General features: G+C 41.9%; 1 protein-coding gene across 1 annotated transcript in view; it reads right to left on the bottom strand.

The window, feature by feature from the left end:
• The window catches only part of RAB38 (RAB38, member RAS oncogene family), a 63,251-nt gene extending 57,189 nt beyond the window's left edge, over positions 1-6,062 (bottom strand). The window contains exon 1 of the mRNA XM_081238874.1: positions 5,708-6,062. Coding sequence (XP_081095000.1) covers positions 5,708-5,909 — 202 coding nt within the window. The 5' untranslated portion in view covers positions 5,910-6,062. The remainder of the gene's footprint in view (positions 1-5,707) is intronic.
• Positions 6,063-17,092: the final 11,030 nt, after the last annotated feature.

Consider the following 17,092-nt stretch of genomic DNA (forward strand, 5'->3'; position numbering starts at 1 on the left):
GGTCAGGAATCAAGTCTTGTTCAGTTCTTTAGCCTTCTTTGTTTTCCCCTCACCTAGCACAGCACCTAACACATACCAGGCATTTAATATACACGTCTGCTCAAGAAACCAACCACACACATAGGAGGTGCTCCCTGCATTCCCTCCTTCTCTCAAATGACTTAGCTTTCCTTGGTCAGGCTGCTATGTGCCCTCTTGTCTAGAGGAACTAGTCCTCTAAAGCCTAGATGAGGGGACTTGTCCCTCAGGCCTAATGCCCAAGTGTCTGTGACACGTGGAGATTCTAATGACCTCCCTGCAAGAAGCCCTGAGGTATGTTGCCCACCCATCATTCACCTCACTTTGAAAGTTCACTGTTCTGTTCAGTGTACATACTATTTACTTGTAAGCACATAGCATGTTAATCCACATGGTATTTAGAAAATCTATAATTAGCCAGGCTAGAAACAAGGCAATAAAGTGCCCACCAGAAAGTGGCCCAGACTTGCCATGCATTTTTACTTTTCGGCCTGACATAGTGGTTGCCAAATTTAGCTCTTTCTACATTTTTAGATCTAATTACGTGGATATTTAAAACCCTTCTTCTAAAACTTCCTGGAGAGTTAGTCTTTTAGAAAGAGATATTGAAGAGAGGCTCAAGTCCAAACCCTTCCCTCAGTTGAATTTCACAATGTGGAAGCACTTTACAAACACTAAAACAACACACCAGTGTGACCCAGATGAATCCCACAGCCACTGGTGTGGGCAGTCAGCGTCTCCTGACTCTAGACCCGGGCTACCCACCGCTGTCACTCTGCCTGTTGGATAATTAATGTCCTCCAGTGCTTCTTTGTCACACAGCTTAGGTCGGGAAAGTTAGTATAGATGTACCCTGCAGGGAAATATTTTTCTGGATCTTGTTTTAGCTATATAGGGGAATTTGTTATTTAGGAGAGTCTTGCAGTGAAACTTTCATATGGGGAAGAAGCATTCTCTAAATTACATGCCAACTTAATTTATTTTCTACTGTATTTGTTAAGCCTAGAATTGGGTTATCTGATGACCAAGCAGACCTGGTCATTTCTCTCATATATATGCATAAAAGATGAAGTTAAACAGACCTGCTGTTCCTATTCTCCTCCGCCACGTGCGTGCTCTTGTGACCCTGGGTCTCTGATTCTTGATCTCATATAAAATAGGCTTAACACTACCTGCTCTGTCAATATCCTTAGCAACGTTGGGAAGACCAAGCAGAAAAATGTATGTGAAAGTAGTTTGTAATAACGATTAAAACAACAAGAGTAATAGCTAAAATTCTGAATGTGTCGGGCACAGCTTTATATGAATTAACTCATTTCATTCTTGTAACGCTAAGATACAGGTTCTGCTGTTGTCTCCAGTTTTTTGACAGGAAACCAAGGAATAGAAGTTAAGTAACTTGCACAAGTCACAAAGCTAGTAAGTAAAGAAGTTGGAATAAGCTGCCACATACAACTGGGCACAGGATTAAAGCTGATAGAGACTGCAAGAGATAACACAGCATGAATATGTGATATCACAGGAAAATGAAACAATTGCCATTTTAAAGATGGAGCAACTCAGATCCAGCAAGGTTTCATGATTTGCCCAATGTCAAGTATTACAGTTTTAGAATATCCACAATTTATGGATAGAATAAATAATAATATATTTATTAGTATTCTAAAATATTCTATTTTTAAATTGTGGGAAGTAGAGCAAAGCTGTTAGGAACCTGGGTGCTGGATTCAATGGCCAAGTTTTAAATTCTAGTACTACCACTTAACCAACTATTTTACTGGAAAATTAAAAATTAAATATGCACGGACAATTGTAAGAATAAATGCCTAAAAGATGTTAGCTACTATTACTATCACTGTCCTAATTCCTGTAGCCAGTTCCCAAAGCACATGAAGAGTTCTAGACAAAATTGTGTAGCTCTCTTTGAAAGTGCTATTGGAGTAATCATAGCATCAGGATTTGGAGAGGAGTAGGAAGGGAGAGTCTCAAGTGTGAACTTTTCTTTTCTTTTTTTTTTTTTTTTGATAATTCTATAAAGAGAAAAAACCCTATAACCAAGAATCAAATTTTCAGAAATAGATTTTCATTCCAGTTCCTTCCACTCTCTGCACAGTGGTACTGATTAACATCCAAAAACATGTTAGAAATAGGAGAGAGAAGGCAAGGATAATCTATCTACTAAAGAAGCAGTGCCATTAAAAAGGAAGAAAGCATCACCCCAGTGGGCCACCTCTGCACCAGGCGCTCACAGGCCTTTGGTTATAAAGAGCATGGCTTGATTCCAAATCAGACAGACCTGCTTCAAAGCCAGCTCTTCCGCTTATTAGCTGGGTGGCCTTGGGCAAAGTGACTTAACTTCTCTGACTCTATCAAGAGTTTCTGAACCCAAAGCTAACTCAGCTGCTCCTCTACGGTAGAATCACTGGGATACAGGGCAACTGCTGTCCCCTACGGGGTTTGTGGGATTCATCCCGCTGGTTTAAAGGTCTACTTCACAAGTCCTTGGGGAGGGGGAAGGGTAAACTTGGACGAAGTGAGAGAGTGGCATGGGCTTATATATACTACCGAATGTAAAACAGATAGCTAGTGGGAAGCTGCCGCATAGCACAGGGAGATCAGTTCAGTGCTTTGTGACCACCTAGAGGGGTGGGATAGGGATGGTGGGAGGGAGATGCAAGAGGGAGGGGATATGGGGATATATGTATATGTATAGCTGATTCACTTTGTTATAAAGCAGAAACTAACACACCATTGTAAAGCAGTTATACTCCAATAAAGATGTTAAAAAAAAAAAAAGGTCTACTTCACAAGCCCTGAAAGGTACTTTTTGGAGATTTTTCAAGAGCAGACTGGCCCGCCTAAGTGGCCACAAGACACACATCATGGGAATTAGCTGAACAAATAGGACCCTACGTGGCATTTAACCAAATGGATATTAAAAGTCTAATTGAGCAAAACTTCCCTCTCTAGCAGATGGATGTGATACCCTATCAAGACAGGGCATGTCCCCTCTACCTCATCCACACCCCCGGCAATCTCAAAGCGAGTCCCCCAGCTTTCACGACCTGTTCTTTTCAGACACATGCCAGAAATGAGCACAAAGGAGACAGAGAAGCATTCCCCAAGGTTGGACAGACCGGCTGATCTGAAGATGCTATAAGATACACTTAGCTGACTGAAGTCTGGCTGGGAAGTTGAGGCTGGATTCCATATGAACTCACTCCTCACAGGACCAGCTATGCAGCTTGAAACATGTCAGTACTGCGCTCCAGTCACCCTTTCCCACAAGGGCCCAACTTTCCCCCAACCAGCTTTGCCTGCTGCCCAACTTCTAACTCAGCCCACAGGGCCTTTGAGCTGGAGGCTGCCAAAGACAGGTTAGCACTGAACATCAGAGCTCCGGGAAAACGAAGCTTCCCTACAGAGATGGTGTACACCACTGTATCTATAGGACCAACTTTCCAAGGCTCCTCAGATTTCTTACTTATACAGACTTCTGCGACTATAGCCTCCGTGGCAACTTCAGAACTGACTCATGGCTCAGGAGGTATTTCTAAGCTTGGGAATGAAATTGCTCAAGACAGCATGTTGTAATATGGATAAAGCTGAAAATTAGTGCTGGATGTTTGGAATAGATTATATGTGCTCATAATTTACTAGGAATTATCATTTAATAAGGTTTAATTAGCATATTTATATCATGTCCTTCTTGCCTAGCATTTATACATGTTCCAAAAAATTGGTAGCTAGTGTAACAACAATCCATGCAGCTCTCCTAAGTAGTAAGTACAAATGGGTTTAGCTAGCATTTGCTGGTTGTTCATCTCTTGTTTGCTCCTTTGTTGAGAGAAAGCATTCTATCTATTTACAGACAAGGAAACTGAGACCAGGAAGTTAGGGAACTTGTCGAATATCGCCCAGGACATATGGGGTAAAACAGGGATCCAGACAGAAGCAGTTCGACTCTGGAATTTAGGCTCTTCATCTCTACACCTACTATTGTCCCTGTTAGGTGAGGACACTGAGACCCACAAACATTATGTAACATGTCTGAGGTCACATCATTATTTGCTTTTCACATAAAAATACATACATCCCCTTCAAACAGTAAGCTAATTCTAAACCTGGGTCCTAGAGACTTTGATGCAGCCGGAAGAGTTGTCAGACACTGAAACAAGTAGCAACAAAGTGCACAGACGCATACAGGATTTTCTAGGTATAAAGCCCAATCAGATAGTGGCCAATGACATCTTCTGGTCTCTGATAACCCCTGTGCTACTAGAGCTGCTAAAAATGACACCAAAGGCATGAATCTGTTCAGATGCCAAGAGTTTTATCATAAGACCTGGCAGCTCATGATTAAAGAGGCACTGGAGTCCCCAGCACGAGAAACACCCTTTCGAAAATTTTCCACATTTGTTCTCGCTTCAGGCCATGAAAAAGAGTTTCCAGTCAAATGCACCAGCTAAAATGAACCTGTTTTCTGCAAGAGAAGTGGCCAGTTTGGGTCCAGCACTTATAAAGGTTCCTAGTGCCACAGACTATGAAATAGGCAGAAGTGAAGTGGATTATTTGAAGGGGTTCACAGGGAATCTCAGAGGACCTTAAAACTTCTGAGCAGGACGGGTCCTGAGCTGTCATTGTCCAACCACTCTCCAACTTAACAGGGATGCAGCTGAGCTGAAGGGACTTCTCTGGAGCCACTGAGCAGGTTAAGTGAGTGGCAGGGCCAGTAACTGTAATGAAGGGTTGGACATGCCCAGGATGCCAACAGCCTCCATCCAAGGACTCACTCTTTATACCCCAAGCTTAGACTGAAGGCCTAACTTCTGGTACAAACCCTAGGAATCAAATTCTGATTTCAAACATTGTAAAGATGCTTCTCATTTTCCAGACTTCTCAGCGAAAACTTTAGGGACAAATCAAGAAATCTGTGGCTAATGTCATAGACCCTTAAACAAAAATGGCCCTAAAATATATACTCAGTCTCCTTTTCATAGACGACAGAGAGCCAGAGAGAGAGAGAGGGACAGACAGACAGACACAGAGACGGAGAGACAGAGAGAGACAGAAAGAGAGAGAGAAATAATACGTTACCCCCAGTACATACACAGAAAGTTCCTCGGCTTTCTCAAAGCAGAGAACCTCCAACTTGCTTGATTGAACGGTAGAAAAGGGGGGTAGCAAAAGTTGGAATGCAGTGAGCGACTGGAAACAGGAACTGGGAGACTCCTCTAGCCTGGAACTCTCCTGGTTCCCGCTGTGAACCGGTCTAGGGGCTTCCCGTCGAGGCCTGAGCACAGAAGAGCGGGCAGGACACTCTGGGCCGCGTCACCGGAGGGACTGCCCGTGCCCGGAAAATGAGCTGGAGACCAAGAATTGAATGCAACTCCCGGTATTCTCCCTCTGGGTCCCCCGGGAGGCCCGCGCTGGGGCGAGAGATCCCAGGGGAGGCTGTGGGAGGGAGATAAAGCAACAGCCCCAAAGCTCCAGTGAATGCACTTGAAATTTCTGCGCGCGAGAGAGAAACTGTTTTCTTTGACACCAAGTTTCCAGCCCACCGGGAAAAGTCTCTTGCGGCGCAGCGCCCAGGAGATCTGGGTCTCCCACTTGGCCGCAAGCCGCTGCCCCCTTAATGGAGACCCTCTGCGAAGCGCTCCCGCCCCCGATCCCCTCCCCCGCTGCTCACCTGCGATGTCCCAGAGCTGCAGGCGAACCACGGTCTCCGGGTCCCAGTGGAGCACCTTGAGCGCGAAGTCCACGCCGATGGTGGCCCGGTAGTGCGAGGAGAAGTTCTGGTGCACATAGCGCTTGATGATGCTGGTCTTGCCCACGCCCAGGTCGCCGATCACCAGCAGCTTGTACAGGTGCTCCTTGTGCGGGACCTGCATCCTGGCGGCCCGCCAGCCGCGCCTTGCTTTGCAGTGCGGGCCGTGGAAGCGCAGCCGGGCCTTGGGCGGGAGAGACTAGAGGAGCGCGAGTGCGGGCGAGAGAGAGCGGAGGCGGCGGGGCGGGACTGGACGGGGTGAGGGGCGGAACTCCTCCGCGGCCGCCTGGAGAAACGCCCAGACTGGAGCCCAGGGGTTAATCCTCCTTCCTACTCCGCGCTGTGCGGCCTTGGAGAGGGGTGGAGACCCGAGCGACTCCCGGGCCCGATAAGTTAGGGGGCCTCAAGGCAAATGCCTTTTTCAGAGGTTATTCATACAGCACTTTACAGTTTCCGAAGTGCTTTTCTTGCCTGTGACCTTGGCCACAAAGCTTGGAGGTGTGGTTTTTATTTTCCAAGTTTTGCAAGCGAGAGCGTCAAAAAAATTAAGTGAATTGCCGAGACTGTAGTAAAAAGCCTGGCTGAACACAGGGATCTTGAGGTCATGGGCCCCGCCACCATCCCATATGGCAGAGAGAGCGTGGAGGCAAGGCAGCAGATAATACAATTTCAAGAGGCATAAGAGCTGGATTTGGGTCCGGCACGTCCTGGTTTTCGAGGTGAGTGACCTTGTGCAAGTCATTTGAGCTGCCCCAGCCTCCTTTCTTCCTTGGCAATCTGGTAATGGTAATCCTGACCTATCAGCAGCCTGGGAGTGTGAACACTGAGCACCTTCACACCTATTCAACTAGTAATCGTCTAACCAGGAGGATAATTGGGCTGTAAATGCTGAAGGCATCCATGCTTTTAGCCTCCACCTCTCCTATCCTAAAAGCTCTGAGCAGCGTTGAAAGACAATTTAAACAACTAGTCAGATTATTCTACATGGTAATAATACTAGCAAGCATCTATCCAGCACTTGCTATGTGCCAGGTTTTATACATATGTCACCTAATCGACCCAGCAGTCTTAGAAATAGATACCGTTACTCTTCCCATTTTACAAATGAGGAAACCAAGGCCTAGACATTTTAAGTAACGTACCTAGGGTCAAACAGCTAGTGAGGAGAAAGCCAGATTCAGACTTAAATCTTTCAGTATGAAAGAGTTTTGTTTTGGTTTTTTTCCCATTTACTCTTTTAACAGATATATATTTGTGCTTGGGATGATAAGGAATAACACAGACAGAGATTCCTAGTCTCAAAAGCTTTACCTTCTTGTGAGTAGGGACAGACAAGACAACTGAAAAATAAACACAATTTGTAATATATTAGTTGATTTCTACCCACACAGGGACACACCAGGCAGGTTATATCTAATAAGTGGACCACGTAGTCTGCCTACTTAAAGCATTGGCCAACACCGAGGCTTCACGAATGGGGGCGGGTGGGCGGATCAGGAACCTGAGGTGCCTAAGCCATTTTGAGAGCCTGCAAAAAATTAGGGGTGATGGCAAAATAAGACCCCACCAGATCTAAAATCCTGGTTCTGTAGATCTGAAAGACAAGTTTGGTCTGGACAAGAAGCTAGTATTTTTAACAGTAGAATAAAATAAAAAATAAAGATGAGAGTACAAAACAATGGCATTAAAAGCAAATAAAAAAAGAAAATCATCAAAGCCAAAAGGTGGTTCCTTGTAAAAAAACAACAAATTGACAAACACCTAGTACTACTGATCAAGAACTAATTTGAGAAAACACTAATTGTCAGTATCAGTTCTTATAGACATAAAAAAATAATGAAAATATATTATGAACAGCTTTCTGTGAATAAATTTGGAAATTTAAGCAACATGGGCAATTCCTTGAAAAACACAACTAACAAAATTGACCCCCCAAAATGGAAAAACTAGGTCATTCATTGTACGTTGATTAGAGATTGGGTCTGTATTTAAAAATTAATTTAAAACAGTAAAGCTTTCACAAGTTAACAAAAAAAAGAAGAAAGAAGAAAGAAAGAAAGAAAGAAAGAAAGAAAGAAAGAAAGAAAGAAAGAAAGAAAGAAAGAAAGAAAAAAAGAAAGAAAGAAAAGCAAAGAAGCTAATGGTGATCGAAGCAAGGAGGGGGTGGAAGTTGGAGACATCATGTGAGCCAGCTCTCAACACTGTGCCTGATCCAACTTCTTCACAGGCCTCAGCATGTTTTCCCAGCCAGTCCAGCTGAGTCATTCTCACTCACCTGGTCTCGTCTTCTGATCAGGAGCCTGTTGGAGCGTCATATGTTTAGATTTACTGTGTGGGGCAGGCAGACCAACATTCAGATTTTCTGGGACCTGAAGCTTATACACTTGAGGGGAGGGGACTCTTTAAGCAAAAGAATGCAAAATTAAGGACCAGGTCCTAAAGTTTCAGCTTTCCTTCACTGCCTCTCTGGGGACAGTCACCAAGCATGGTGAGTGAGCTCCCTGGCTAGGCAGGAAATACTGCAGTTCGTTTCCAGAGTCACTCATTTAGGTCTCATGACAGTGCTTCACAGTGGGAAGAAATGACTCTCGGTTTATAATTCTTAAATATTGTAGACTAAAGCAGCTTAATGAGCACCCCAGGCTAGCAGTTCAGTAAAATCCTGAAAGACCCTAAGTAAAATGAGGGAGTTGGGTTGCAAGATCTCTGGGGAGTACTTCTGACTCTAAAATTTCAGAATTCTGGGTCTTCTAGACATCTTCCGGCAAGAGTGATACCCCAGCCTTCTAACTACCTCCACCATGGCACCATTACCCGAGAGGTGGAGTTTTCTATCCTGCACTCCATCCCCCCAGCAGCCCCACTTAAGGAGATTTGGGAGAAAGGCTGTGGAAGGGCCATTTCAAAGCAAACATTATACCATAGTTCCTTTCTGTTTTCATGGCTCTCTTCTCTCCTCAGCTGCTGTATATTTTCCCTCCAAGATAAGGGCTCTCCAAGCTCATGTTTTTGGAGGGCAAAACTTTCTGTGCTCCCTTGCTTTGCTTTGAACTTATTTCCTTTACTCAGAACTAGGTTGCAAACAGGAAGGCAGGTAAGTGGGAATAGAATATAAACTAGATTCAGGCTAGAGCTTCTTTAGATGAAAAGGGCATTAGCTAACAGGTAGACCATCCTTGTCTTCCTATCCTCCCTGTACTCCCAGATTATGAGGCTTCATAAGAACCCATTTGTCTCAGCCTGCGACTCCATCTGCCTCAGACTGTCCTCAAGGATGCCCAGCTTTATCCTGACAAGGCGGGCCTCCTTCTCTCCAGAGAAAGGACCTGGGATTGTGCCATGTGGCTACTCCTCCCAGCAGCCGCCCTGCACCATGGAAACCTGCTTTCCGCAGTAACTCTAAAAGCATCTCCAGGGATGTTTTGACAATCTTGCTACCCTCAGATTGCTAAACCACAGCACACCCTCTCCTGAAGAACAGGAAGGCAGGTGACCCAAGTCTCTAAAGGGGGAATGAGACCACAAAGGCTCACAATTCAAGGATGAATGGTATTCCAGACAGCACAGAGTTGGATTTCTCTAAGACTCCATTTCCTTTTTGTCCAGTGTGGGGACATATACTCACACATATTAAGTGGAAAAACTAATTTAAATCATTGGAAATGGCTTTGCAAACATAAACTTGAAATCCTCATGTTTCCCTCCCAGACCAGCTGTGTAAGGTGAGCCCCTAGGAAGTTACCTTATTTGCTTTCAGCAATGAGAGCCGTAAGGAGTTATTCATTAGCTTATGTAGTTCTTAATTATTGTTCTGAAGAATTACTTACATGACTGTAAGACAGAGTGCCAAATACTCTGTTGTAGGACAGGTAAGGTAATTTTTCTTAGATTAATGCAGTCTTCAAAAAGATGGCCTTTACTCTGAAAAGGCCTGTGAGAGGAGACCGTAAATTTTTATCATCCAAACCAAGATTCTTGAAAGTGAAAGGGGGCACTATTAATAATTACACCAAACCACAGGAACAAGCCAGGGCTGTCCTAAAGAATGTTCATACCTGAAGCAGAGGGTTAGACTTCTCAAATGAGATCTACAACTAAGAGTGGCATTTGAAAAATCTCCTAAGTCACTATTTTAATAAATAATTCTGCCAAGTTAAGGCTGAGGCTCATTTCTCTGTTATCTTCAAAGAGTTCCCCTTTCATCTAGTAGGCTTGTCTAAAGCCCGTGCTAACTTGCCATGGGAGTTACATCCAGTATTGATTCAGAGGTGCAGCTGTTGTCTGGAAGTACACAACACTTTTTAGATTATTTGGAAAGAGGCCAAATTGGATTCTGTACGGGAAGTGCTTGAAATGAGTACATTTCAGTCTACAAGAATTTTGATGTTGGACTTTTTCACCAGAAAGAAAAGCTGTAATAGGATATTTATTGATTATCATCAGAAAATGGTTGCAAGTGAGTTTCTGAACCCTCCATTAGTCTAAACCAAGAAAACCAGACTATGCCCTAAATCATTTCCAGCAATAGATTTATCAACAACTAAATTTATGTACCGTAGCTGCACACATTATATTTGCATTGGACAGACATGGTGAGTTAGGACTCATTTTCCTCCTAACCCACCTAACATGAATGAGTGGAAATGAGCTATGGAATGGGCAAAAGGCAAGCATTTGAGAAGAACATGGAGCAAAATGATTCCGTATGAACTCAGAGTTTCAATTTCCTTGTATTGGGTGCCGAGCCACTTATCTTGGCTAATTTATTTAAACCTCACAATCACTCTGTTAGTATAAATCCCCACTTTATAATAAAGGAAATGGGGCTCAACGAGTTTAACTAATTTGCCCAAAAGTGACAGAATGAAAATTATAACTCCTAATTCCTAAATCTATGCTTTTCCTACTCTAACACATTCCTTTTGCATGTGATAAAATCCAGGCCCAGACTTCTGCTCCAGCTTTGTTTCTGCTAAAAATATTCAGGCTGTAAGGAAAAGGGGTTACCTGTATATTTTACAAAGTCCTAAGTATGTAGGGAAATATCTAATAAAGGAGGAAAAGAAAAATGTATGATTCAAAGTTACAAGGATATATCTCACACTCATTCAACAACTCAGGCAAAAGGGCAGCACAAGTAAAAAGTGGCATGCTATTCATTAGTGGGAGTGACCTTACCCAGCATGTGTAGAGGGTATAAACCTAGGAGTCTACCCCTGTTACTCTCGGAGAAGTCAATAGCTTAATAATACTGAGATTCTCCTGTGAATGAGCCCCTCATTCATAACAAGTGGGGACACAGCGACTAGTACGATCTCTCGCTCAGAGGATAACTCAGGAAAGTTACTGACACACCATCAGGGTCCAATCAAGAAATATTTTCGGCATAAAGCAATATGACAGATTTTTTGAGGGTCAGGGTCAGGAGTGGGGTCTCATTTATCTACAGGAATACATAAAATATAAGCCCCTGTCATCAAACTGTGGGCATTCTGGTTAGAGTGTCAGTCAGCATGTGCGCACCTGGCCCTCCATCTCTCCATCTCCTTCTCAGATCCCTTCACTGGCTTCTCCCCTTCCTTGCTGCCCACCACTCCAGAGGGCAATTCTCCACCCTTGGGACTCCGACTTTGCCTGCTTGAGTTCATCCACTCCTGTGACAGGAGAGAAAACCGGGCTAGAGATTAAACTCAGCAATCAGACCATCTTATTTGATTTCACATTTGAGGCCCACCACTAACCAGGTGTAATACCTTAGTCAAGTAATCTAACTTCTGTAAGCCTGTCCCCTCATGTATAAAATGAGGATAATAATTTCTACCTCCTAAAATTGTCAGAAGCCTAAAGGAAGTAATGCAGTGAAGTGCCCCGCATAGTGTTTGGCCCAGGATATGCACTGAAAAGAAAATGCTGTTCAACTATCAAGTGTCTGCTGATGATTTCTATATTTGTACTTAAGACCCCAGCCTCACTCATGCATTTCACACCCTTGTTCCAGCTGCCTTTTGGGCATTTCTACCAGGCTTTCTGGAGGACATCTCAAATGTAACATGTGCAAAGCTGAAGTCATTATCTACCCTAACAGACTTGTTCCTTTTCCTGTATTCCTGGTTTTAGTCATTGGTCCCACCCTCTCCAAAGTCTACCAAGCCTGGAAACTCAGTCATACTTGACTCCTGCTTCCTTATTGCCACACATCCCAGCAGACTGTGTCTTCTGATTCTATCTCAGATCCCTTAGTGCATTTCTTCTACTCCCTAAAAGTACTATTAGAAGATAGAGGTGAATATCCATTCAATATTATTGCGGGCAAAGGATTTTTAAGCATTATGCAAAAGGAAGAAATCATAAAAAGGAAAAGCATTTTAGATACACACACACACACACACACACACACACACATATAAAATCACCAGAAGCAAGACAAATAGCAAATGCAAAATGGGGAAGATTTTTGTCTGCTTAAATGTCTGACATTTAAGACAGGCAAAAAGGGTATACACTATATATATATAAAAAAAAGCTCTTGTAAAATATTTTAAAATATCCAAATAGATAAAGGAACAGGCTACAAATAAACAAATGACCACACAAAAAGCCAATAATAACGTAAACAATATTTTTCACAGGAACAGAGTAGAAGAGTTAAACAATAATGAGATATTTTTCACTTTTCAAACTGACAAATATGTTTTAATACTAAAAATATCCAATATCGATGAGGATGCAAAGAAATGGACACTATCATGATCCTGGTGGGATTATAATTGAACAAAAAGCTGTTAGAGAGAAATTTGGTTATATGTATCAAAAACCTTAAAAATGTATGTGCCCCTTGACCTAAAAATTCTATCTGTAGGAATTTATGATAATCAATCATTACAGAGAGAGAGATTTATAAAAATTTAACTTCATGAATGCATATTACAATGTTGGTTATCATTGGAAAAAAACAGGCACTTTCTAAATATGTATCAGGTTAAATATTACAAGTTTTAAATATGTGATGGCATATTATACAACCTTTATAAATGATGTTTAAGAAAAATATTGAGTTACCTGGGAAGATATTCACAATGTTTTTTCACAGTATTTTAAAATTGGAAAAAATATTACAAAATATATACCCAGTTTGGCATAAAATACATAATTTCCATTATATAAACATACACACACACACATACACACATAAAGATATAGAAAATCATACACCAATATGTTGTCAGAGATGATCTCTGGATGATAAAATTACTGCATTGTTTTATTATATATTTTCCTACCTTTCTATATTTCTCATTTTATTTTTACAGGTAACATTATTGTTTTCAAAAGAAGAAAACAAAACTTAAAAAAAAAAAAAAAAGAATGTGCACTGAATGGGTCTTAGAGGAGGATTCCCAGCAATCATCATAACGATTTTTTTCTAGGTCTCTCCAGTTGATACAGAGTATCAGTGTTTTAGGTTTCGGTAATTTTCCAGCCAACATTTTCTCATCCTGATTCCACTTATCTTATCAGTGCTGAGAGGTGTGCCTTCCCGAGAGAACCAAAGCACCATTTCACGGGCGGCATAATCAGGCTGACACTCCAGAACCTCACACAAGGTCCCTACACTGTCCTGGAGTGACTGCCACAGCAACCCAGGCTTAGCTCTCAAGAAACTGATCAAAGCCTTCCCCACAAGGTCCATATGCCTGAAAGGAAACTTATCTTCCCCCAAAGTGGCCCTCCCAAACCTTGATGTCATTTTTTCCCCTTCCTGCTTGTGCCCTACTTTTCCACTCAGACACCAATTCTCTGATTCTTCCCTCCAGAATCTCTTGCATTCATCCTGTCCTGTTCATTTCAGTCCTTCCTGACATCTCATCAAGTAGCTGTTTCCTAAGGATATCTCCCTCACTCTATTTTCCCTATTTGGACCTGTCACCATTCCCAGCTCAATCGTCATTAAAAATAAAGTACTTCAGTGGGGCACTCCTCCACTCACAACCTCTGAACTTATTTTATGTGTGAGAGGAATACATTCTATCTTATTTAACCCTTTGTTTCTTTCTTTTACTATTTTTATTGGCGTATACTTGATTTACGCTGTTATGTTACTTTCTGCTGTACAGCAAAGTGAAACAGTTACACATATACATACATCCACTCTTTTTTAGATTATTTTCTTATATAGGCCATTACAGAGTATTGAGTAGAGTTCCCTGTGCTATACAGTAGGTCCTTATTAGTTATCTATTTTATATATATAGTAGTGTGTATATCTCCCATTTCATCCCACTCCCCCTTTCCCCCCCAGTAACCATAAGATTGTTTTCTACATCTGTAACTCTATTTCTTTTTGTAAATAAGTTCATTTGTACCATTTTTTAAGATTCCACATATAAGCGATATCATATGATATTTGTCCTTTTCTGTCAGACTTACTTCAATTAGTATGATAATCTCTAGGTCCATCCATGTTGCTGCAAATGGCATTATTTCATTCTTTTTTATGGCTGAGTAATATTGCATCATATATATGTACCACATCTTCTTTATCCATTCCTCTGTCGATGGACATTTAAGTTGCTTCCTTGTCCTGGCTATTGTAAATAGTGTTGCAATGCACATTGGGGTGCATGTATATTTTCGAATTATGGTTTTCTCAGGGTATATGCCCAGGAGTGGGATTCCTGGACCACATGGTAGTTCTATTTTTAGTTTTTTAAGGAACCTCCATACTCTTCTCCATAGCTGCTGTATCAATTTACATTCCCACCAACACTGTAGGAGGGTTCCCTTTTCTCCATACCCTCTTCAGCATTTATTGTTTGCAGATTTTTTGATGATGGCCATTCTGAATATGGTACTGGCACAAAAGCAGAAATAGATCAATGGAACAGGATAGAAAGCCCAGAGATAAACCCACACCTATGGTCAACTAATCTATGACAAGGAGGCAAGAATATGCAATGGGGAAAAGACAGTTTCTTCAATAAGTGGTACTGGGAAAACTGGACAGCTACATGTAAAAGAATGAAATTAGAAAACTCCCTAACACCATACCCAAAAATAAACTCAAAGTGGATTAAAGACCCACATGTAAGTCTGGATATAAAACTCGTAGAGGAAAACATAAGCAGAACACTCTCTGACATAAATCGCAGCAATATCTTTTTCGACCCACCTCCTAGAGTAATGAAAATAAAAACAAAAATAAACAAATGGGACCTAATTAAACTCAAAAGCTTTTGCACAGAAAAGGAAACCACAAACAAACGAAAAGACAACCAACAGAATGGGAGAAAATATTTACAAACAAAGTGACCGACAAGGGATTAATCTCCAAAATACACAAACAGCCCATGCAGCTCAATATCCAAAAAACAACAACCCAATCAAAAAATGGGCAGAAGACCTAAATAGACATTTCTCCAAAGAAGACAGACAGATGGCCAAAAAGCACATGAAAAAATGCTCAACATCACTAATTATTAGAGAAATGCAAATCAAAACTACAATGAGGTATAACCCTTTGGTGAGTTGCGCTTTCTGTTCTATGCAGTGAAAGCAAATCCTAAATGATAAATCTCCTTGAGTTAGACAGGAAGAGGTCATCTCCGTCCCAAGTAATAGCAGTTTATATATATGCCCTCTCACTGTAATAGCAGTTTATGTATATGCCCTCTCACTGTCTATGTCCTGTATGCACTTTTTTTGTAGATTTCTTCCCAGTCTATATCCTGTCAATTCGATTCCTTACCAGCACCTGGCACAACCCCTGCCATGCCCTACCTGTGGGCTCAAGACACATTCTGTCATTCAGGCTAGGCTGCATTAAATGTCCTTGAAACAGAGCAGGACCCTATGGTCCTTCCCCCCCACCCCAAGTCCTCAGCCTGCTTTTGTGGAAAAACTTTAACCAAAGAATAAGTTTAATCAGAGAAGTGAGAAAATGAAGAAACGAAGGAAAACAGCCAAAGGAGACCAAATAAAAATACTTCAGTCATTAAGCAAAGTCAAGGACCTTTAGTTCCTCCTTAACTGCTATAGGTAATATTCTGAGCCATATCCTGTGAGCTGTCTTACAGACACGGAAACCCCCAGAAGGTGGAAGAAGTTAACTGCATGATTACCAGGCTGTAGCCATGACATAAGCTGCCACAATTCCGAGAATTGCTCTCAGAGAAATGGAAACAAACCGACCCTGGAACTGAATATTAACTGTACCTAAAACAATCAAGATGACGCTGGTCAGACCACTGATGACCAGGTTCAAGATGACTGTCAGAGCTGACTGTATTGTTTCTGCATGTAGCCCCCTCCCTCTGTCTATAAAAGCTCTTGCCCCCTGATTGTCAATGGCGGGGGGAGTTGGCCTTTGAACAGGCGTCCACCCTCCCTGCCGGTTGCTGGCATCCAAAGTAAGGCAAACTAGGTAGTCACAAAGCACCCAGCTGATCTCCCTGTGCTATGCGGCTGCTTCCCACTAGCTATCTATTTTACATTTGGTAGTGTATATATGTCCATGCCACTCTCTCACTTCGTCCCAGCTTACCCTTCCCCCTCCCCGTGTCCTCAAGTCCATTTTCTACATCTGCGTCTTTATTCCTGTCCTGCCCCTAGGTTCTTCAGAACTTTTTAATTTTTTTTTTAGATTCCATATATATGTGTTAGCATATGGTATTTGTTTTTCTCTTTCTGACTTACTTCACTCTGTATGACAGACTCTAGGTCCATAGACCTCACTACAAAAAACTCAGTTTCGTTTCTTTTAATGGCTGAGTAATAATCCATTGTATGTATGTGCCACATCTTCTTTATCCATTCATCTGTCGATGGACACTTAGGTTGCTTCCATGTCCTGGCTATTGTAAATAGTGCTGCAATGAACATTGTGGTACATGACTCTTTTTGAATTATGCTTTTCTCAGGGTATCTGCCCAGTAGTGGGATTGCTGGGTCGTATGGTAGTTCTATTTTTAGTTTTTTAAGGAAACTCCACAGTGTTCTCCATAGTGGCTGTATCAATTTACATTCCCACCAACAGTGCAAGACGGTTCCCTTTTCTCCACACCCTCTCCAGCATTTATTGTTTGTAGATATTTTGATGATGGCCTTTCTGACCAGTGTCAGGTGATACCTCATTGTAGTTTTAATTTGCATTGCTCAAATGGTTAGTGATATTAAGCATCCATTCATGTGTTTGTTAGCAATCTGTATATCTTCTTTGGAGAAATGTTTATTTAGGTCTTCTGACCATTTTTGGATTTTTTTTTTGTTTTTTGATATTGAGCTGCATGACCTGCTTATAAATTTTGGAGA

The sequence above is a fragment of the Mesoplodon bidens genome (genome assembly GCF_964165515.1).
Source record: "Mesoplodon bidens genome assembly, chromosome: 7".
Taxonomy (NCBI): domain Eukaryota; kingdom Metazoa; phylum Chordata; class Mammalia; order Artiodactyla; family Ziphiidae; genus Mesoplodon; species Mesoplodon bidens.